General features: G+C 38.1%; 1 protein-coding gene across 2 annotated transcripts in view; it reads left to right on the top strand.

Annotated features, from left to right (window-relative positions):
• MINDY4 (MINDY lysine 48 deubiquitinase 4) overlaps positions 1 to 15,832 on the top strand; it is an 86,254-nt gene that overhangs the window by 61,598 nt on the left and 8,824 nt on the right. For both annotated transcript variants that reach the window (XM_074899831.1, XM_074899830.1), the window contains one exon: positions 11,223 to 11,403. In XM_074899831.1, coding sequence (XP_074755932.1) covers positions 11,223 to 11,403 — 181 coding nt within the window. The remainder of the gene's footprint in view (positions 1 to 11,222; positions 11,404 to 15,832) is intronic.

Genomic DNA, 15,832 nt, shown 5'->3' with positions numbered 1-15,832 from the left:
TATGACTGATTATTTACTTAGTTTCCTCTGATTATCATTCTTATTTCTAATCCAGCCTGCCCCCTAAACAATTCATCCCCATCCGCTAGACATTTGCAAGCTGATGTAACAGTTCCTCCCTTTTTCATTAGTACATCCTGTCCAAAGCTTATTTTTGTTGCTTTACTCTAGACTTCTTCCAACTTACTAACGCATTTAGGAAGAGATATGCAAGATTCCAGGCTAGATGCAGTGAATCCACATGGAGAAAATTTTCTATACAATTTTGTCTCCCCTGTCTAATATGTGGAGTATTTGTATATAATCCACAATTTCCTTGGCAATGTCTTCTTAAATATCATGAAAATATCATGAGGGCATGACAACTGAATTAAGCCTTCTGTCAAACTTCAACAGTAGCAAATCAAACCAAAATGATCAGTCCCTGTTTCTCCAGTGATTGCCCTCTGTTGCTGATCCATTAATCTCTTTCAGTGGATCATGATGAATGTGTTATCTCTGCTGATTAGAAAAATGTGTGCTTCATGTAATTTGTCTGGAATTGTTAATGTCTAATCATCACTCTTAGTCCTAACATATCACCATACTCAGTATATTTTTGTAATGTGATTACTTGTTGCAAATTGCTTCATGATGACAGATGGATTCATTCAATTTATTTCATACGCAAACACTTAGTTTCATAGTGAGATTCCGTATTTTAATACAAAAAAGCTAAAAGTCCAATTCTGCTACTTTTTGGTAGTCAAGTTACACATCTTTGGATTTCTTTTATTTGAGCTAAGCCTTATTAATTCTATCTGATCTTGCATTAGCATTTAGCTAAGAAGCCTAAATTCAGATTTTAGGTTTCCTGGGATTTCTTTAGCGCTCTTAAAACAATAGAAACATTTTCAAAAGCTGGTCAGTCCACATAAAATTGGTGCAGGTTTTGCTCTGTTTGCTGGGCTGCAACATGCAACAGTTTAGCATTAATTTCAGGGAAGCCTGAGTTGATTCTTCAACAGGGACAAGACCTCTGAGAAAGGGGTGAGGCACAGAAGCGGGCAGGGCCAATTATAGCAGTCGTGAGTGAGAAAGTCGCTGCATTTGGGTCAGAGTCTTTGACCTAAATGTCACATTGAAGTTGCAGGTGAAAAAACTTTGAATGATGAAATGCTCTTTTCAAAACTTATTGCGATGTTTAAATAAAAGCAGATGGAAACAGATGCTCCTCATATTTATACCAGATCATTTAAGAGACTAACAACAACAAAAGAGAAACATAATCTGCATTCTCATCTGAAAAAGGTAAAAGATACTACTATTATCATTAATAATGATAATAATAATTATAACAATAATAGTATCTAGCATTTATATGAATAAATGAATAGATCTGTGCTTTGCAAAAGAGGAAAGTAATATATTTTTCAGGGGAGATAACAGACAAACAGAAGTTGAAGTGCTTGTCCCAATAAGTCATCCAATAAACTAGTGTCTGAACTGGGAAGAGAGCACAGATGTTCTGAATCTCTCATTCTAAAGTTAGTATGATACTGGCTGATGAACTTGACCTTCCTTCTGAAATGCTTTTTAAAACCGCTTTAGGTATGTGCTGTTGTACATGAAGTAATGGAATTATTCAAGGTTACTTGTCTCTTTTGAACTTTTATTTTTCTTTGTCCTCATTGATTCTTTCCTGCTTTTAACCTGTCCTGCTATAGCAGTTAAACCTCCTACCATCTGACCTCCCTCCCAAACTTACCCTACTCTGATTTTTGACATTGTCCAAGTCTCTGCCTGAGCTGTCAGCATTTCAAGCATCAGACTGATGCTTTTTAGCTCTTACATTTCTGAAAATAAAGAGAGAACATGGCATTGACAAAGAAGTTAAGCTGTTTTTTCCTATTTCTTTTTAAAAAGAGAGAGAGCATAAATAAACAGAATTTATTCATTAAAATTCCACAGATGGGAAATATTATCTTTGGTCCTTTTGATGAAACCAGCACACTCTGTGCTACAACAAGACCTACTTGAATTCGTAAATGCAGCACACATGCTCTGTCTTCTGGCACCTCACCTGTTTACTTGCCCCGTGGAACGTCCTTCCTATAACCTTCTTCACTGGGAAATATGTCTGCTAAACAGGCGCCTTAGTCAGATGGACTGGATTCAAGCCAGTTCATTGGTGGGGTTGCAGAGGGGGAGGTTTAGAAAGAGTATTTTAACCATCTTGTTTAAGAAACCAACAACAAAAATATGCATGTGCAAAATGGAAACTGATGGTTGGTTTTAATTTTCCACTTATTTTCAGTAATGGGTATGCAGTAGGTAGTGTGTCATGTAGATGCGCTCGGCAAGGGACCCTACTATTTATATAAGACATTTGTGAGTGCCACTGTGGGCACAAACATGTGATACATACAAGTTTTACTGAAACAAGGCTGACAAAGCATTGGCCATTTAAAAAGTCTGTTCTTCATTCCCTGTTTTTACAACTATCTTTCTAGCCTGGAACTGAAATTTTCTTTAATGAAGTCTTATTGTCCTCCTACTTATCCATGGACAGTTATTTTTCTGGACCCCAGCCACTGTTGCTGGGATATTTGCATTGATTTCTTGTCAACATCCTTACAAATAAAATAGAATCACAGAGTTTTTATTTAAGACAATAAGAATAACAAACCCCACATGTTTAAAAGAGTTCTGCATGATTTACAAACAGACAAAACAGATAATGAGAAGTCAAATATTTTCCACATGTCTCTCTAGATGATAAATACCTGCATTTGGATTTGGATTTATCCCATCTATCTTTAGGTCCCTTATAGGCTGAAAATGCTTCAGATAAGAGTCCAGCCAACTCCCTTTATACCTGACGAACAGGGGGGTCTAAATTTCTGATAATACCCATCTCTTTGTTGTTTGATTTTACAGACAACCAAAGCCTAGGGGCTAACCTAAATTAGAGGGCCTAGAAATAGATGCTAACGAGTTAGGTGGGCTGAATCTTTACCTATCTTTGTCACTGCAGTGAAGTAACTTACTGAAATTATTTGTAAACTCCTTCACATGCATTGAGGGGATGACAAAGTGCTGATGTCTGAGTGAGGGTCTGAATCTCCCTCAACATTTCTTCACTTGATGTGACATACCAGAAACGCGGAAGAATGGGACAAGGACAAAGAAAAGATCCTGAGGCTGCCTGGTGCCCTGATGTCTATTTGCGTTGCCACAGCTGCTATCCTCACTTATGTTGTGGCAGCATAAGAGAACTTTAGTCAAAAGCCAGTGCTTTCCAGGAGTCCTTTCTTTGGTTTGGTAGTCCTGGTATTGAACACACATCTCTTTCTATTCTTCATTAATGCTGCCCTTTTTTTCTCCCCCAATTCATTTTCAGAATTATTTCCATTTCTACAACAAAAAGTATTCAAAGCTGCAGAGAAATTATCTAGGGCTCCCAGGTAGTTGTAGTGCTTCCTACTACAATGTATAAATATCTGGCTAAAAACTTCAATTTCTGCCTAACCTAGCATAGTCATTAAATTATGCATACTCTAAATGTCAGATCTTGTGAACATTAGATTTATTTTTCTTAATCTGATTGAAATCAAGTACATATCAGTGGCAATAACTTTACGCTCACAGTGTCCCTTAACTATATGCAAATGTAATAGTAATGTGGCTGACCTGGTGTTTTAATAGCGCTGCTTGAGTAAGTGAACTGAGTCAGTGGTGTTTTTGATCACCCAAGGTCTATTGCAAAGGTATCTAGTTTTACACCATTGACACTTCAGTCTTAACACTGTTGAGACATTGTTTAGTATTAATTCTGTAAAGGTCATTGCAATTGCAGGGAAAAAACTTTGACGGAACAAACAATAGGCTGTGGTCTGTGATTGTGAAAACTTTGTGTAATTATCCTTCTGTCTATCAATCCTATTGAAATCAGTACAACTATTAATTACTCAGTTTGACAGAACACAGACTTTTGTGGAATCACATGGGTCTCAGTACTACAGTGTATGATTACTTTGGAAAATAAGTATCTAGAACAGTTGTATTCAGGCAAACAAACATAAAGCAAGAAATGACTGAATATAATTTTAATGTAAAAAAAAAAAAAAGTCCAGCAAGCAAGGAAGTGAAATTATCCTGTGATAACAAAACTAGAGAAAAATGCCATCACATTCACCATATCCAGTGTTCCCCTTGATTTTGATATCTTCTTCTCTTCTTCTTTGAAACATGTCCACTGCATTGGAGCGATAACCTGTTTGTTTTTGTTCAAGGTAAATTGTGTAATGGAGTCCAAGAAACATGGAATCTAGGTTATAGTTCTTGTTTGTTTATTTTGGTATACACATGGCAAAATATAGCCTTGTTCAATGAGCAAATAAATCTGAACGCTGAAGTAATATATACTCATTCTGGCAGATCCATTGGAATAATTGTCCAGCAATAAATACTTATCTGTAGATTTAATTTCACCATTGTGCGAATGCACACTGAAGTCAGATGTGGGAAAAGACCACCCGTAGTGTTGAAAATGAGCCCTTTGAAGGTGCTTCCTTTTAAAAGGTTGACATTTTCCAAAGATGAGATTTGTGTCTCTAAAATTTATGAGCGTTCTTAAGGGATTTGTAAGGGAGAGGATTAGGGTTAGTAAAGTCTCCATAGGAACTGAAAACATGCAGCATGAAAAGACGCCTAATTCATTCACCCCCTTTTTTTTTTTCCTGAAGTAGATTAGTGAGCACATTTGAAAACATATATCTGAATAGTAATGCATTATTATTTTTTAATTCATTATGATACTGCAAGCAGAAAAAAAAAAGATACTTTTTATGTTCTGCAAAGTAGAAATACAGCAGTTGAGCCCTTAACAAAAATAATAATATTTAATTAAATGGATTCAAGTCACATATCCCTGATTTGCCTTTGGAAGTCAGAGCCAGCATTACACTCACAGGGCAGCATACAACAGCTGGAAAGAAGGGCCCCATTCTCTGGCAAGCACTTGTTGGATGACACACACTCTGAGTGAGTTTAAAGGGTTTCCTGAGGAGTCAGAACACTGGGTGTTCATGCTTGTTCTTCCCTGTCCTGCTTCAAGGTCTTATTAAATTCCAGGATCACTACCATCAACCAACCTGTCCAGGCAATTGAAGAAGCACTCACCACTCACCATCTGGATCAGTTAAACAAAGGCAGACTTTTAGTCCACTCAACAATTGATGCCTGAAGAAACGGGAAAAGGAATCTTCACAATGAAGATTGTCCTTACTTTGCCAGTAGCGTGCTTCCATGATATATTTTGTTTGAAAAAATGAAGACACAGAATGCTATAGGAGAGGGAAGTTCCTTATAGAAAGTCTAGACAAAGTAATGTGTTTGGGGAGAGAAAGGAATTTTAGCCTTATGGATAAAAACCATTCCATGCTGCTTGACCTTAGAACTGGAACGCAGGAATAACCTGAAGTATCTGGAGAGCCAGAAGCCCCTGGAAGGTGATGACAGTGGGACAGAGTGGCCAGAGGTTTTGGGAAGAAGCAACCTGCAGTGACCAGCCAACAGCTGGCACACAACTTGATGTTAAAAGCAGCAACTAATCCTCAACTAGCGTAACTGATATAAGTGAAAGAAGACTTCTTCCTTTTTATTGTCTTAAAGTTCATGCCCTCGCCTTCATCTGCAAGCATTGTAATTGAAAACTATACATATTTGGAAAATATTCCTACAAACCATACTCATGTGAACAATTTGTCCTGACTTCAGTAGGATTGTTCATGTGAGTAAGAATTGGAGTGGATATGTGCTTTGGAACAGTTCTGTATCTCTCTAATCTTGTTTTGTCAAATGTTGTTTGATGAAGCTCGGAAGTTACTTTAGCAGACGTATGTAGGAAGAACACATTTTCATGAGCAGACTAGCTGTTCCTTTTTGGCTTTGATTTATCTGCATATTAAAATATGCATGTTTGTGAGACTGAATCTTTTAATCCGCATCCCTCTAATTTTGCCATCTTTTGTTGCATCTGCGTATTTCCCTTCTTGATAACTCCTGTTATGAGTATTTTTGTAAGCTTGTAAAAAAATGTCTTTACTTTTAAGCCAAGAACTTACATGAAAAACAAAACTGTTGTATAAAAGGCTGTTTTAAATAGATATTAGCAAAGTAATGAGTCAGAGAACAGTTATTTAATTAGCTAGAGACTGGTTATCTAACATCAGAAGAAATTCTCATTGGGGAATATAATTGACTTTGTACTTAAATAACACTTCAGATATAAACTCTAAATCTCAGTAATGAAAAAAGCCCCACACATTCCTTATCACTTAGGAAGCTGTTTAGATTTTTAATTACAACAAAATATATGTTGGCTTCTGCCTTTTAGCTGTATATTAGATGACATTTGCATTTGTGTGCCCAAGGTGAAGAACTGAGGGTTGAACTGTAAAAGCCGTATCTGTGAATCTATATCTAGAAAACATGTATAAGAATTTTTCTGTTAAATGTCTTCCAGTTTCCACTAGCACCCAGTGCTTATGCAGAAGCATGATTTAAATCCCATACTAGTAAATGTAGCAATAGGCACAGATTATTTCTGTAGATTGTATCACCATATTACTATGCAAACCTCTTCAAAACTACCTAAGCTTCTAAACTAGCAAAGTTTCTTTGATCCATCTGTCTGTATTATGGAGGCAGAAACTGATCTTTTATTTCTATGTGCATATATTTGCACACTTGGCTGTCATTCGTTGTTTTGCAGATTGGTAGCATACTAGCAGTGCAAGGCATGCATAAAACTGGGGATAAAATAAAGATGGTTATACAGTGTCCTGCACAGCAGTGACTCAGTCTGCTATAAGAATATTAAGTGGAGCTGTAGGCAGAAGCATTGCAGTGAAAGCAAAAAGTTTTATTTTAGTTTTTAGTTTCCCTGAGTGATTTATCAAACATACAAACCCCAGCAATACAATGGGGGAAGAAAAGGTTATTATTTTGAACTTAGAATACAGCTTTCAATGACAAGAATAGAGATAATAATAAATACCTCTTGCAGCTGAATATTAAAATCCTAGCTGGAAGAAATAAGGTTTCTTTGCTACATTAAGCAATCTAATAACTTTTTTTTTATTCTATTATTTACTACTGAAGGGGCTAATATCATTAACTGATACTTCAGCTTTAAAGCAACAGCATACAATAGGAGGATGGTATCTGTCTCAGAACACATTAGTGTGAGGTGAAGAAAATACTACAAGATATTCATTGACCTCAGGGGATGCAGATAACTTCCGTGACTCATTTTATATCATCACATATTAAGTTTCAAATCCATAGATACACTCCCCCAGGTATTAAAGCATTTATATGTTTGCCATAAAACATAAATTCCATGAGAAATAATACATAGGAGTCTAAATATACATAAAACTAGCCTCTATCCTTCTCTGGACTTGAACCTTAAAGACTATGGGGTGAAGCAGCAGAAAAAAACGAATAAACTGATAAATGGATACATATATAGATAAAAGCAATTACTCACAAATCCAAAGAATTTCTGTAGTAGCCCACATCTTAAATAGCTGGCAGATTTAAGAATAATACTTAAAATTAGTAGAATGAAATAGCATAGACTATTTAAGTTGGAAGGGACCTACAGTGATCATCTAGTCCAACTGCCAGATCAGTTTCAGGGCTGACAAAAAGTTAAGGCATGTTGTTAAAGACATTGTTCAAATGCTTCTGACCGCCTCTCCAGGAAGCCTGTTCCAGTGTTTGACCACCATCCAGTAAAGAAATGCTTCCTAATGTCCGGTCAAAACCTCCTGTGGTGCAGCTTTGAACCATTCCCATGCATCCTAGCACTTGGTACCAGGGAGAAGAGCTCAGCATCTCCCTCTCCACTTCTCCTCCTCAGGAAGCTGTAGGGAGCAGTGAGGTCTCCCCTCATCCTCCTTTTCTCCAAGCTAGACAAACCCAAAGTCCTTAGCCACTCCTGATAGGACATTTCTTTCAGCCCTTTGACCAGCTTTATTACCCTCCTCTGGATACATTCCAGGACCTTAACATTCTTCTTAAATTGTGGGGCCCAGAACTGCACACAGTATTCAAGGTAGGGCCTCACCTATGCTGAACACAACAGGATAATCACCTCTTTTGACTGGCTGATTATGCTATATTTAATGCACCCCAGGACGTCGTTTGTCCTGTTGGCTGCCAGGGGACTCATACTGAGCCTTCTGTCAACCAACACCCCAGATGCCTTTCTGTGAGGCTGCTCTCCAGCCACTTCTCTTCCAGTTTATACTTGTGCCCAGCATTACTTTGTTCTAGGTGCAGAATCCAGCATTTCAACTTGTTAAATTTCATCCCATTAATTATAGCCCAATGCTGTAATCTGTCTAGATCCCTTTGTAAGGCCTCCTGTTCCTCAAAAGAATCAACAGCACCTCCCAGTTTGGTATCATCAGCAAACTTGCTAATGATGCATTCAACTCCTGCATGCAGTTTGATAAATATATTGAACAGAACTGGCCCTAGAATTGAGCCCTGAGGAACAGCATTGGTGACTGGTCGCCAGCCAGATTCATTGCAACACTTTGAGCTCTGCCCTTCAGCCAGCTCTTCCCATAGTGCACACTAAACCTGCTCATTCCATAGTTGGACAACTTGTCCAGAAGGATGCTGTGAGGGACAGTATCACACACCTTACTAAAATCCAGAAAAATTACATCCGCCACCTTCCCTTTATCCACTAGGCAGGCAACGTCATAGAAGGATATCAAAATAGGTAAGCAAGACTTCCCCTTTCTGAACACGTGTTGACTGTGCTTGATGATTGCATTATTCTTTAAATGCCTTTCAATAGTACCCAGTATGATCTCCATAATCTTTCCAGGAACTGAGGTTATAGGACAGGTCTATAGTTCCCTCACACCCTTTTTGTAGATTGGAATAACATGAGCTAGCTTCCAGCCAACAGGGACCTCTCCAGACTCCTGAGACCTTTGGTAGATAGAGAGGAGTCCTGCCATAACATCTTCCATCTCCTTTGGAAGTCTTGAGATGAATCCCCTCAGGCCGCATGGACTTGTGAGCATTCAGCTGAATCCACTGGTCCCTTACAGTTTCAGTGTCCACAAGTGGAAAGTCACTGTTCCCATACTCATGGTCCTCCAACTCAGGGGCCAGGCAGCCCAAGGTCTTTCAGTATTATCAAAGACTAAAGCAAAAAAAAAGCATTGAATGCCTCTGTGATTTCTTCATCCATATTAGTCAGGTGACCATCTTCAACAAGTATCAGTCCAATGTTTTCTTTAGACCTCCTCCTGCTATTAACATACTTTAAAAAGCCCTTCTTGTTATCTGAAACAACTCTGGCCAGTTTCAATGGACTTTGTGTCTCTTATCCCTGTATAAGTGAACCACAGCTCTGTGCCCTTCCTGTGAAGCCTGACCTTGCTTCCAGAGTTCATACAGTTTCTTTTCCTCCTGAGCTCCATGAAGACTTCCCTGTTCAGCCAAGCTGGTCTTCTGCCCTGCTTGCATGACTTACAACACAGTGGAATTGCCTGCTCCTGTGCTTCTGAAATGTCTTTCTTAAAAACTGACTAGCAATGGTGGACTCCTAAGACCTCAAAAGCAGATTGACAGGGTACTCTGCTAAATAGCTCCCTGAATCGCTTAAACTTGTCTCTCTTGAAGTCCAGGATAGCAACTCTCTAGTCCTTTTTTCTTGTTACACTGAAAATTTTAAACTCAATGATTTCATGATCACTGTGGCCAAGACAGCCACCTACCTTCACATCTCCAACATGTCCTTCTCTGTTCACAGACAGCAAGTCTAGGAGGGCATCTTTCCAAAGGTGGCTCACCAAATACCTGTGACAAGAAGTTATTTCCTACAAACATCAATAATTTCCAAGACCTACAGTATGATATTCTCAGTTGATTTCCAGGAAGTTGAAATCTCCCATAAGGACAAGGGCTACCATTCCATAGATTTCTTCTAATTGCCTATAACTTATCAGTGCTTACATCCTGGCTGGGCAACCAGTAGTAGACACCCACTACAATATCTCCTTTGTTTTCTATCCTGCTAATCCTTACCCAGAGGCTCTCTCCCTTACGTACAGTGCAACACCTCCACCTCACCTGCCCTGCCTGTCCCTCCTGAACAGCCTGTAGCCCTCCATCCCAGCACTCCAATCATGGAACTCATTCCACCAAGTCTCATTCATAGCTCTGGAAGCTGACCAATGCTTCCAGTTCATCCTGTTTGTTTCTGAATCTGCATCCATTGGTGTACAAGCATTTCAGATACACTCATGAGCCCTCCATGCTCCCAGAAGCGGTGTAAATGTTCCCACTAGCATTGCCACCCTCAGGCGATGCCATGCCAACCCTTGGCTTACTACTGCCATCCTGTTGGTATCCTCTTCCCCCATCGATTCTAGTTTAAAGCTCTTGAGTATTCTAGTTTAAAACATCTTGAGTATGAAAATCATTTAAATGCAGTTTAATACAGAAAATTTAGGATATTTATAAATAAGTATACTTTCAAACTTTCAAAAGGAGGGCAAAGGCTTAGAAAAGGCATCTGTTAAAGAAATCATTGGTTTTTTTCAGCTGAGAATATTTGATTTTTAAGAATAATGAATCAAGACAAGTGCTTCTGTTATTGCTTTCTTCTAGCAGATGAAAATATTTTACATATCTGTACTGTGAAGCTAGAAGAAGGTGCTAAAGTGAAGGGAATATATTGCATCCAAGAAAAGATTTGGACTGTTTAGTTGCCCACACAGGGGTGTCACATGTCATCTGAGATTCTGTGAAGTCCCTTGCCTGCCTTTTAGGTACCGTTGCATAACAGCACGGTCTCCCATTGTTCTCATGTAGTATTTCTGACCTAAACTCACTGTGGTTTTATAGCTATTGTAGACAACAGGATTCCTTTTGTTTCTGATCATCTGGGATATGATCTTTTTGCTCTAAGGAAACTACAGCTGCATTTTATTACCTGACTATAACTCAAGTCCAGATACCTGCTTTATATGTTCCATGATTTATCAGAGCTATCTTGGTCTGCTTCATCAGCAGTATATAATGTGTCTTCATTAATGTTTGTAGTCTATAAGAAGTAAGTGATTTTATGTATCTCATGTTTTCCACAATTGTTTCTCCCCATGCCCCCTGTGATATTCTAATGTTTTGTATCTTTCTTTTAGGTTGGTTGTTACTTGAAGACCCCTAAATACCCAATTTGGTTGGTATGCAGTGAAAGCCATTTCAGTGTGCTTTTTTGTTTGGAAAAGGATTTGCTAGGTGACTGGAAAACAGAGCGGAAATTTGATCTATATTATTATGATGGCTTGGCCAACCAGGAGGAAGAAATACGGTTAACAGTTGGTATGTACAGCTCAATAATTCTGCATTTCTTCTCTAGAGGTTGCAACAGCATCGCATCAGGAAGAAGAATTCAAACAATCAGCCATTAAAGATTATTTGTGTGCCTGTTTCCTAATTTCCATAATTAGTTTTGGTGATTAATTGGAAATTTGATTTCACAATGAAATTTTGAGGATAAGTTCTTAAAAGGGTTAAAAATAATCATGTGCTATATACAGACTGGTAAATCTTTCAGTGACACTGATTTCCAAGGAACAGATTGTGATCTGGCCTATTCAAACTCCTAGGACTGTAAACCATATTTAACTACTCCCATTCTCCTTCACATCTTCTCACATAGTTTCCACAGGCAGAAAATGCAAGCCTCCTGTTCCTCAACCCTACATACCTATCATAAAATGAGCAGAGAGGGTGAGGAAGCATGAAATTCTTACTTCCAAAATCAGTTGCTTCAGAAGATGGCAGTAATCTGCTAACAAAGTCTAGTCTCTTACCTGCTGATAAGCATACCTGGAAACACAAGCATGACTTGTTACACTCATTCTTTCAGGAAACCATGCCAAATTATGCAGCTGCTTTTACAGTAATTGTGTATTTCTCCAACTAGAAGGCATTTGGACAAGCAGTAATCTAATGCTTAGAGCGCTCTTACTTATTGCCATCTTAAGACATTCTTAACCACTAGATTCCTATTTGCTAATAATATCCTACTTATCTTTTGTGTTCTTTCCTTCGATATATTTATACAATCTAATCAAATTCCTTCTTAATCTTAAGGAGTCACTCTGTTGTAGTCCATGCTTTAAAAATAAGCAGTCTGTATTCCTTGTTTTCATCTACATTCTGGTTCTTGGACAGGATGAGTTATACATGGCCGTTGTATGTGCTAATTGAGACCATGTGACAAAGCTGTTCGTATGGTGGGAGTGCCGGGGGCTTTAGCATCTCACAAGATTTGGTGGTGAATTCAATCATCTTTCTGCCTGTTATTTATCCTCTTATTTTAATTAAAATCCCTGTCCTTCTATTGTAGTGATCACATTATATATTATTTCAAAAAAATGCTTAACCTTTAAACGACTATAGTTGCCATCTGGTTCCCACATGGTCTGCCCTAGATAAAAGTTTCTTTGTAAGTGACACAGATAATATAGTTCAGCACAGGACTAGAGAGATCGAGACATTTTTTCTATTGTGTTGTACCATGTAGCATATGGTCCAAAACAGGTGTCCCGGTCTGTCTTTTCATCACTAATAAATCAGGAATATTTCCAAAATCCAGAGTTACCAAGAAGTCTAAGATCCCTGGATGAGAACGTGTTCAGACTATGTATAATTTTTTCTCTTTACTGTTCAGCCTGTTATGGCATATCTGTATATTTCTCCTCAAAGACTAAACTTGCATTGAGAGGTAGGTATCTTTTTGTTGTGGCTACAGCCTCTTTTAGGGATATGTCCTAGTAAATCTTCTGTTATCTGTGAAATTCTGCAAAAGGCTGTAAAATGAAAATAATTTCGTCATTCCAGGAAAACTCTTTCCTAGTTCTGGCTGTACAGTAATCCTTTATTAGGTCTGGAGAAAAACTGAAATTACATCCAAAAGGTGACATTGGTTGTACAACTACATGCATGTAGTACCAGATGGAAATATCAGAATGCTAAGTATTACTGATATTTCTTTGGAAATATCGACAAGCTATGATGGTTAGGTAGTGTTACCTAGAGATACTTCATGAGGTCCTGGGTGTCGCACATCTACATCTCACTGGTGCTGGTTAGCAAAGTTGTTGGGTTTTCACTAACAAGAAGATAAATTCATTGAAATGGAAATCTTATTTATAATTAAGAAAATTATAATCAAGGTCATATTTTGGGAAAGTTTGAAAAAATTACACTGGGCAGGAAAGTCAAAAAAGTCAGAAATAAAAAGTAGAATTACATTTTGGGGGTAATAGCAGTTGCCACTTTATATTGAAAATTTGGCCTGCTTCTCATACTCATAGCCATTTGCCAAAATGTAGACAAGAAATAGGAAGTTCCTTCCTAAAAAGAGGCAATGCCTGCTAGTGAATTCAACATACTATCCTAAATAGATGAAGGTTCTTAAATTAAGTAAAATTTCTGATAGGCAGAGAAGGAAAACAAGCCAGTGTATCTAGATTAATAACCCCCGGCATTATGCTCATCTTCTTTTGTCAGCTTTTTAGAGACTGAGTGGAGATTCTGGGATTTTTGTTATAAGTCACAGAGCACTTGTATGAAAGAGTGTGTTTACTGCTCAGAGAGATACTGCTCCTTCTTTCTAATATGCAGTTAACACTACCTACGTTAACATTTACAATATGCTGTCTGCAAGTGAAGATATAAGGAATTTTTGTACAATATGTTTTAATAAATCATTCTTATATCTCATTGGTACATGCCTTCAACTTAGTATCATTTTAAAGGTGTTTTCGAAAAGCAGCTAAATGTCTGCTAAGAAGAATATACTGTATTTCTCAGAAGATTCTTCCAGAGTCATAGACCACCCTCAGTCCCTTTGCAGATCCCACAGAAGGTAGCGCAAGCAGTGAAATTAACAGATGTTCAGATACTGGAGGCAGCTTCTAGGGAAGGCTGGTATATTATTGATTATGACACTTTCTTTCAGAACAGTTTTTTCTCACAGTGAAGATGAGATTATTCCAATGTGCAAAAGTCTTGTGGAAAGGCAATCATTAAAACATCACTTCCTAAGGTTTCCATGTAAATTATGAGCAGTATTTTTTCTTTCGGTGATTAGATTCCACCTTCTGAATCTGTGCTCATCATAGCTTCTGAATTGCAAGTTTGTCCGTAACTGTGCTGGCACTCAGTTTCTCATTACCCTTAGCTTAGAATATAAGTGAAGCTCTAAGAGATCTTAGAATATAAGTGAAGCTCTAAGAGATCATATTCATCCCCTTCTTGCTGTTGGTGACTCCAAGACAGATGAGTGTAACTTCACTATTCCTTGCTCCAAGTTAATTAACTTGTTTTGTTTAACATTGCTAAATGTTCCTTGCCTACTCCTGGAAGATGTATCTTTAGTCATACTTTTTTTTCTATTTCTTTGTATGAAAAAATTCTATTCAGACCTTGTGATTGGAAGATCTCAAGTCTAAAAATGAATGACAAAATTCAACAAATTGGAAATGACTGGGCAAGGCAGCCATGCCATATGCCTATCCTGCTATCAATACTATCAAGACAGTGGCTCTTCCTTTTCACTTTGAGAAGATCCAGAACATCAGTATCAGGAATTCTTAGAGAGATCCAAATACTATTGCAGACCTCTAAGGAACTGTTATAAACTCCTCAATATTAGGATAAAAGAGGGTCTTTGAAACTTAAAAGATTCCCATGTACCTCTAAGGTACAGAGGATCTAGAAAACTGACAGTACTTTATGAACTTTTAAATATTGTCCATTTCCTACTAATACAGCCCTTACAGTCATTCAGAGTTTTCTGCATGTATTTATACTGACAAGATCAACAAGCAAAGGAAGGAATGACATGAGGAAGCCAGATATATCTGAGACTGGCAGCTGTGAATGTAAGAGCAACTGCTACCCATCCTGTCTACATCAGTCTCACTGAAGCAGACCCATATACTATACCCTGCCTTGGCACTGTTTGTTGCTTGCAACCTACCTGTTGACTAGATGACAGAAAAGAAGAAAAAGAAAAAAAACCTAGTCTGCTGAAGTTTAAAATGCTTTACTCCAAAACAGGAAACAGCTGAGCAGACTGACATACAAGCTGGTTGCAGGATGTTTTCTCCCTGGGAAGTTCAGAGACTACTTTCACTGTTGACAGATCTAGTGTCTGAGACACTGACCTCTCTGTTTTCCCCGGAACAATGCAATTGCATCTCCGTCCCAAAGGAATGCTCACAGCCTGTGGTAGCTCTCTTATATCCATCAAAACATCATTTTCTCCTATCTGTGCATGGTTTTCTCAACAGTCAAGGGACAATCTTCTTTTCAAGGGTGAAAAAATCTTAATGAACTTTGGATTGGACTTGGGGTTTCCTATTCAAGTGTAGGACTACTGCTGCCCTTAGTATTTGACTACAAATTGCTTTTTTAGTAATTATGACATCAATTGTAAAATAAAAGCCTCATGACAGCCCTCCAGCATATTCTTTCACCTTCAAATCCATGTTTTTCCTTGAAATCATCTCTATATTAATAAACTAACCTGTTTCAGGGCATGAGTCTGAACAGTGTCCTACTTTCATCCTTACTGTTAAGTAGTCAACACAATTCTGGGCAAGTTTCTGGCTCAGAACAGCTAATACTGGGCACAATCTGGGACTCATTCCCAACAGCGTTTACATTGTCACCTCCTTTCAGCCTTTATCTTGCCATCACATGAACAGGCAGTAGACCACTAGCTGAAAGGTTT

This window comes from Athene noctua, chromosome 2 (genome assembly GCF_965140245.1).
Source record: "Athene noctua chromosome 2, bAthNoc1.hap1.1, whole genome shotgun sequence".
Classification (NCBI taxonomy): Eukaryota; Metazoa; Chordata; class Aves; order Strigiformes; family Strigidae; genus Athene; species Athene noctua.
The sequence above is the reverse complement of the archived record's forward strand: the minus strand, read 5'-3'. Positions and strand labels throughout refer to the sequence as shown.